At 46.8% G+C, this 8,201-nt stretch overlaps 1 protein-coding gene across 3 annotated transcripts in view; it reads left to right on the forward strand.

The window, feature by feature from the left end:
- The first annotated feature begins 6 nt into the window (after positions 1 to 6).
- The window catches only part of FAM102B (family with sequence similarity 102 member B), a 33,291-nt gene continuing 25,096 nt past the window's right edge, over positions 7 to 8,201 (forward strand). For all 3 annotated transcript variants that reach the window (XM_035894477.1, XM_035894478.1, XM_035894479.1), the window contains exons 1-2: positions 7 to 175; positions 7,517 to 7,589. In XM_035894477.1, coding sequence (XP_035750370.1) covers positions 7,518 to 7,589 — 72 coding nt within the window. In that variant the 5' untranslated portion in view covers positions 7 to 175; position 7,517. The remainder of the gene's footprint in view (positions 176 to 7,516; positions 7,590 to 8,201) is intronic.

Below are 8,201 nucleotides of genomic sequence, written 5' to 3' on the forward strand. Positions count from 1 at the left end.
TCACCCTCCCGCATTTACACGGTTGTATCCGGCTAAACGTTTGCAGTACAAGCAGAGAAACACCAACACGCTGCAAAAGACCTAATCTGGATACTTTGGCTCATTCTGGTCGCCAGCGGTTGAGGTCTGGGTTGAAGCTGCGTGAAGACCCCTCAGTCTAGAGGCCAGAAGGTCAGTCTTTGAAAGAGGCTTGTTTAGCCTACCAGAACAAAAACTAGATGAGGAAACGCCTAGGTTTTTTGCTTCATAATAGCTTTCTAAATAAATCAGTGGAGTAAAAGCAAAAGGAGCTACTTAAATGACACAACTGGCATAAGAAGAAATGGGTAGAAAATGTCAGCAAGTAGGCTCTCCATGAGAGCTGCAGTGAAAGCAACAGCCACTGCACTGAGCGTTGCTTTCCTGCTGCACAACCATGCAAAGCGCATTTCAGCCTTACGGCAGAACTCGGTAGCCTTGCTCAAAGAGTAATTAATAAAGGCAATGTGCTACATTGTCTGGCCATAGGCTAATTGATGTTTGAAAGAGGGCTAGATACTACTGTGACTTGCATATGTAAATACTATCTGATTGCATTATAAGTTCACAGAATCGCAGAGTAAGCGGGGTGGGAAGGGACCTCAGGGAGTCTGTAGACCAACCTCCTCCTCAAAGCAAGCGCAGCCATGAACTCAGCCCAGGTTGCCCATGTCTTGAAGACCTCCAAGGACAGAGGCTGGACGACCTCCCCAGGCAGCTTGCTCTACAGCCTGACTGTTCTCACTGGGAGGAAGCTTTCCCCTTTCGATCCACTCTGAGCCATTCTCATTTCAATTTGTGCCTGCTGTCTCTTATCCTCCCACTATGCCCCACTACAAGAAGCCTGACCCTATGTTCTTTATAAACTCTCTGTAGTGTAGGCAGCAGGAAGGTGGAGGCCTCCTTTTAGGTCCCCAGAAAGCCTTCTTTCCTCCTGGTTGAGCAAGCTCAGTTTCCTCAGCCTCTCCTCACAGAGCAAGTGCTCCAGCCCCAAGACATCTTGGCAGCCCTCTGCTGAACTCTCCAGTATATCCATGTCTTTCAGTTACTGGGGAGCCCAGAACTGGGCTAGAGCGTCTAAATACTGCCTAGCTTGTGCAGAGTAGAAGGGGATAGTCACGTCTCTCTGCTGGCCATGCTCCTGTTAATGCAGCCCAGGATGCTGCTGGCCTTGTTTACTACCAGGACAGACTAAAGGCCCCTGCTCAGCTCGCTCCCTGCCAAGACCCCCAGGCCCTTCTCAGCAGCGCTGCTCCCTGGCCTGTACCATTGCAAGGGGCCATTCCTTCCTACGTGTGGTACTTCACATTTGTCCTTGAATTTCATACGGTCCCTGTCACCCCGTTCCTCCAGCTCTCTGAATGGCAGCCCTGCGCTCAAGCATACCAACGGGCTCCCCACAATTTGGGCTCATCTGGAAACTTGATGAGTCTACTCTGCTGCCTGCACCTAACTGATAATATGTTAAACAAGACAGGTCCAAATATAAACATGTAACTTTGGTAGCACAGCTAACGTAGTACAGTGGAATAGGCAGAGCCTGAACATACTTTCTTTACTCCTTTCTGGAATAAGGCAAGTGAACGGTGCTGAGGTTACTGCATCCCAGCGATGCAATACTGCTAGGTAGTATGGCTTTTGATTCTGTTCTTCTACTCAGACCATCATCCTTACATCTTTATCTAGGAAAGTACAGTGAGTGCAACATTCTCTTGTATCACTAATCAGAACAGGCAAGTACTAACTATCTGTACTGGTTACTGAATACAATGCATAGAAATAGGACATACGTGGGAATGAAACAGTGCTACGTTAAGCTCCCGTTGCATATCACTAGGTTTCTAATATCCAGCATTGTCACTGTCTGAGGTCTTGATGAAGTACAGTTATTTTCTTAGATGATGAATATCATACTAAATGCTGTACTTGTACATTAACACCATGTATGAACTAGAACCATCCAAAAATTAACACCAAATCCCTGAAGCATACACTTCAGCTGACCTCAGGAGGTTTTACCCTATGTTGTGTGCTAAAGTCTTTTAGACAGTCAACACCAGCTCATCATTTCCACATGATCGATATAGCTATGTGCAAGCACTCACAGGAACCTGCAGGCATTGAGTGTTAATATTTCTCTAGCAGCATGATGACAGACACCACCCGTGGGTAATCATTTCAGAGGCAATTGTGTATATTATATATACGCACTTAACATTTTTGCCAATTAAGTACAACTATTGCTTTAGTGGCAATCCATACAAGTTTGTGGGCTGACTGCATATCTGCTATAACTTACCTGCAGTGCAAGTTGAAAGTAGTGCCTAATGGGGGATGATTGATTGAAGTAAGAAGGGGCATAAATAAAACATCAAGATAAGAGAACCTCAATGGAACACTGACTTTTTTTCGAAAAACTTTTTAGTCGTCATTAACAGTTGTGCAAAGTTAGCATCAATAGTCCAAAATTCAAGGTGAAAGAAAAAATGCACATGTTCTTCCTGAAGCGACAAGGAAAAGCAAGCTTGGGCCTTCATCAGTGCGCCACGCATAGCTGTAATTTCTGCAGCGTGTGTCATAGTGTTCGGAGCTGTGTGGGAAAAGCAGGCCACAGACAACAGGCAGAGAATGGAGCTTGGTGGTTGGACAATTCCTATTTGCAAATGGATTCTGCTTTGACTTGCGTGAATGGCAGAAGGTTGGAAGTACAGGTTCTATGTCATTGGTCCGACTGTTTACCCAAGGTGTGAAGCAACAGTGAAACTAATTTTTTGTTAAGCGATTCCAGATTTGCCCTGCCCTCCCTAAAAATGGAATAAATAGCATAGAACTGTGCAGAAGGTTTAAATGCTTTGACAGGGTAGGTTTAGACTGGATCTAAGGAAGAAATTCTTTCCAGTGAGGGTGGTGAAACCCTGGCAGGGGTTGCCCCGAGAGGGGGTGGAGGCCCCATCCCTGGGACCATTCCAGGCCAGGTTGGCCGGGGCTGTGAGCAACCTGATGTGGTTCAAGGTGTCCCTGCTCCTGCAGGGGGGTTGGGCTGGGTGACCTTCCAACACAAAACATTCTATGACTTTAGTATGACTGGCTGATACGAGTAAGAAACATAGGTAAGAGTCTCACACACTGTGCTTTTGTTGATAGATAAGCTGTTAGGTAGAGGTCTCCAAGGAAGACATTGCCCTTGTTGGAAGCTGCGGACAGCAGTCGGGCCCAAGTGACCCACTGCAGTGACATGCGAGACCGTAACCACGAGCACAATTCCAGAGCTCTGCCTCATTTCCATCGCTAACAAGAAAATAAATCTTTCCTATAATCTGGAAGCTAGCACTACCAGACCTATCATTTCTTCTACAGACGGTCCTACATGACAGGTCTGGGGGCCATCTTGTTTGTAGAGCCCTTGCTTGTTAAAAACGATGCTTGAACCGTCCATCATCTTGCCCTATGATTTTTACCTCGCTTGAAGGAACTGCTTAGCCACAAAGGACATGTGGGCCAGGAAATATCTTTGCCCAATATATGCTTCTAAAATAAGATTTTTTTTTAATTCTGTAACATTTATGTATATTATTTGTACAGAATATTATACGGCTTTCTGAGATCAACACTGATGAGTACCAGAATATCAGAAACATCAGAAAAATAAATGCATTTAACTACTGAAATGAGAGCTTTCAATTAGGATATGTATCAATACAGGCACAATAAATGTTTAAATCACATCAATACTACCCACTTGGAGGAAGCACTATAAATAGCACAAAACCTTTGAGGCTAGAAGAAGACTTGATGTATTTTATTAATAGAGTAAAAGATAGCTCAGCTGAATTGCATGATTCAGTGCCTGCTCTAGATACCGTAGCTCTTTTTCTGCAAGCAAGGAAACACTTTGCAATAACCTTAGAATTATGAAAATGGTCTGCCCCATGAGCCAAAGTCTGTTCTGGCTTGGCTCCAGGGGCTGCGGTGAAGTTGAGTAACTCCTAAACGAGAACAAACCCAGTTCTGCTACACAGATAAAAATTGCCTGTTAAGTATGCCCGGAGATTTTATGTCACCTGAAGGAGCAGTCTTCAGGGCACACACAGGAGGATGTAATTAAACAACACAAAGGCAACAGATACTTAAAAGGCAGCAGACAATGTTTGGTGTTTTTTCTTGGTTTAGAGTGAAATGAAGACTTGCTCCTTTATACAGAAATAACTAGCTCAGCTTTAAACTATCATTATAAAATAATTCTTCGGAACAAACATATCTCAGCATCTCATTACCCTATAATAACAAGCTACAGGAAATTCAGATTCTTTTATGATTTTTCACATATTTTTCTTTACCAGTACTTGTGTTTTCTAGCACATGGCATTGGGCTGGTTTAGTGTGAAAAGGCTATTGTGCCTTAATTCAGAAAGATTGGTGCCATAATAGGCATAAATTGTTTTATATTGTTTACAGATCAAGAAACCATGATTCAATATTGTCAGTGGAGGTTAAGCGGGGTCTGCTTCAGCTGTGTTCTGGCTCCTCCTGTGACACATCACCATTTGGGAGGGCACAGAACACTCTGCAGGATTGGGGCTGTTACCCGAGCTTTATTTACAGCACAGCTTTAAATAGCCATGCCCCACGAAGGCAGTGACGGTCAGAGCGTGATCAGAGGGACTGCTCCTGGGGGTTTGCACTACACATGCACAAACATGCTTAGAGGACTGAGGCCTCACCAGGTATTTCTTAAAGCAGCATGAGAAGCATCACAGTTATTGAGTTTACTTACCCACACTGAGCTCACTTTTTAGTTGTTTCAGACACCCAAATTAGTCTCTTTTGTGACCAAAATAGAGTGCTTACAGTCGACTGCCGCTGGAAGCGCGGGTCCGGGTGTAGGTTGCAGCCCAGACCTCACGTCGGATCAATGATGCGTCTGAAGCCAAATCCGGGAAATGTTTCAGAGCTTTTCAGATGCCACAGCTCTCAGGAGAAAGAGCTGCAGGTCAGAAACAGAAGTGCCCAGCAGGGTGAAGGGTGCTGCAGAAACAAATAGGCTGCGTAGAGGAACATGGGTCACACCAGTACTGTCCAGCAATGATAGATGCCCCGATGCTTTGGAAGATTTAAAATCCGGGAGGCCTGGGCCTCACCAGCCCATGGATGGGCCTGTCCATAGAGGAAGGTCCCTATTAACACCTGCGATTCTGTGACTGAAACCTTGTATTCTTCAGCAGAGCAAACAGCTTTTGAATGATTTGGGTTATCCTGGGTAATTCCAGTCTTTCAAAAACCACTGTCTTTTCTTGAATCTTTGAGTTCTTGTACCTGCTTGAGTAACATCCAACTTCTTTAAAGATTTATGAACGTCTCCTAAAATAAAGCTCCAGTGCTTTAAACTTGCAGAAGCTTTTCCTCAGTGACAACACAGGATTGTTACATTACCCAAAGCATTTATCCTTTTTTGAAAAACTCCTCTGCTATTTTGAGACTCTTTTGATTACAAATTCTAAATACATTTAGAAATCTATACTTCTGATACTTTTGACTTTGACACTTTCCAATCAAGAAGGTTATACTCAGTATAGAAGACTTGTTCAAGCCATCAGTTTCAGAACATAAAGATAGCCCCTGAGTAGAGCTGGGCTTTTTTGGACAACAACTGCATTTCAACCGAGCCTCCTAAAGTCACTGGGCAACTTCCCCTTTCTTCGTGTCGTGGTCCCTACCTCAGGATGGCAGGGCACCGTGGGGGCCAGCACTCACCCCCAGCGCGGGAAGCCAGGGGCGGTACCACAACAGCAGGGCAGGCGTCTCACCAGCCAGGGCCCTTGTAGAATCACAGAACTGCTTAGGTTGGAAAAGCTCTTTAAGATCATCAAGTCCAACCGTTCCCCTACCCCTGCCATCCCACCACTGAACCCTGGCCCCAAGCACCTCATCTCTCCTTCTTTTAAATCCCCCCAGGGCTGGGGACTCGACCCCTTCCCTGGGCAGCCCTTTCCAGCCCCTGCCCGCCCTGTTCCCCATGGCCAACCTCACCCTGCCCTGGCACAACTTGAGGCCGGTGCCCCTCGTCCCATCGCCCCTTCCCTGGGAGCAGAGCCCGACCCCCCTGGCTCCCCCCTCCTCTCAGGCAGTTGTAGGCAGCGATGAGGGCTCCCCTCAGCCTCCTCTGCTCCAGGCTGAACCCCCCCAGCTCCCCCAGCCGCTCCCCAGCAGCCTGGGGCTCCAGACCCCTCCCCAGCTCCATTGCTCTCCTCTGGAGATGTTCCTTCCTACATCACCACAGAAGGAGTGTAGGCCCCACCGCAGCAAGGCAGGCCTGAGGTCATGCTAGGAGCATGGCTCAGGGCCCAGCCTAGGAGGAGCAACCAGAGGCATCCACGGTGATAAGGCAACTCTGAGATCAAGCTAGGACATCAGCCTGCAGGTTAGCATCCACCACAAGACAGGGGCAACTGCAATGTAACAACCACCCTGCATACAGGCAGAGCTATAGGAGGGCTCAGACAAGGACTGATGGCTCAGAGCTGAGCTTATGTGGGTCCCCGGGCAGGGTGTGCCTCGGGCCCAGGTGAGGGCGGTCAGGGCTGTTGCAGCCTGTTGGTGCACTCAGCATATAAACTCCACAGCCTCCCGGGCAGCTCAGGTTTATGGGGAGCCTGCTTGTGCTGGAGGCCATTCAAAGACTGTGTACTAATCTGTAGGCTTTAGTAATGTGTGAAGGTTGTTAATCTGCTTTTCCTCTGACCAGGAGTAAGTTCAGATTTTCTTTAAGGTATTATATAGCAGCTGGACTAACTGTATTTGTCAAATTCCCAGCAAGTAATTCATGTGGTATGCAACCCTACTTTTTCCTGGCTCGTCAGTCCTATTTTTCTTTCTAGATTTTAACACGCAGGCCTTTCCAGCTAAATGTGGTAATCTCTTCCATCAACCTGGAACATGTTTGTAACAAATCCCTGGAATGCATTCTTTAGCCTTGAGAGAAAGCAGCACCTTGGCGTAACTTCATACCAACTGAATACTAACTCACTCCTCTGGGTGCTGAACACCTTTACCCTCCCTTTTAACAGAGTGCTGATGAGTGCAGTACCCGAAGAATCGCATCGTAGGACATCTTGTAGGCTGTTGCAGCCTGGTAGAGATGACTTTCAGAACTATTTTAGAGCAGACTGAAAAAATGTCCTCAAGGGGGAGGTTCCTAGGTCAAGGCCAAAGGCCTAGACCTCTTCCCAAAGATGTCTCTGGATTAGTCTTACTCCACTTACACGGGTGCCTTCAGGGCCAGTGATTACCTGACATTTGGGAGTCTCGGAGGGAAGTTTTTATTAGGAACATGAAACTGGTAATGGAGCCAGAACTGCCCTTGTAGTTCTTGTTACTGGGAAGCTGTGTATATAAATAGTTTTTACATCCTGGACTTTGTAGGACAGAAAAAGCAGGAGTGTTTCTCCTCCAGGTACCCCATGTTTATGCTTTTTACTCTTTGCTACTTTTTTTCTAGGAGCATGCTGCAGGACAGTTACTGGATTTTGGTATACTTAGCCACACACGTCACTTGCGGTGTCCCGATTCATCAGGTATGTATGCCATGAAAAATATTTTTCTACTTTTTTTACCCTGAATGAGGGGCAGCAGTACTTTAACAAGCTGCAACAAGGTTCCAGGGGCTCAGCACCACACTGCAAGCATGATTGTACAAATCCTTTTTCTTGTCATGTGAGTAAACGTTTGCTTGGCTATGGGAAGACATGCTGTGGGTTAGGGTTTCCTCACACAACACTGTTAAGAGGAAAGTGATCTGCCGATGGAGGTTGCTCGGAGCTTGCTTTATGTTTTAGTCTCCTGGAATGGGTTTCTGAGACGAAGCCGTGCCCTGGAGTTGACCGGTACAACCGTGTGTCGCCCGTGTGCTGCTGCGATCATCCATGCCGCGCGACGGTGCCCAGACGTGACACCATGTGTACATTTCTCCATCTCTGCGGAAGCGGAGCGGGCGGTACACCACTACTGCTGTGAGAGGCCCTGGCAGGGTTTGAACGGCAGCAGAGGGAACCTGAATTCAAAGCTGAAATTTCGACGCCTAAAGGATGTTTTGGTGTGTCCATGTTCTTCAGATGCACGTTTAACAGATGTAACGTCCGCAAAGCAGCGGGGTCCCACCGGCAGGGTGTCCGGCAGGCGGGAGGGCA

This window comes from Egretta garzetta, unplaced genomic scaffold (assembly GCF_000687185.1).
Source record: "Egretta garzetta isolate BGI_Z169 unplaced genomic scaffold, ASM68718v1 scaffold655, whole genome shotgun sequence".
Lineage (NCBI taxonomy): Eukaryota > Metazoa > Chordata > Aves > Pelecaniformes > Ardeidae > Egretta > Egretta garzetta.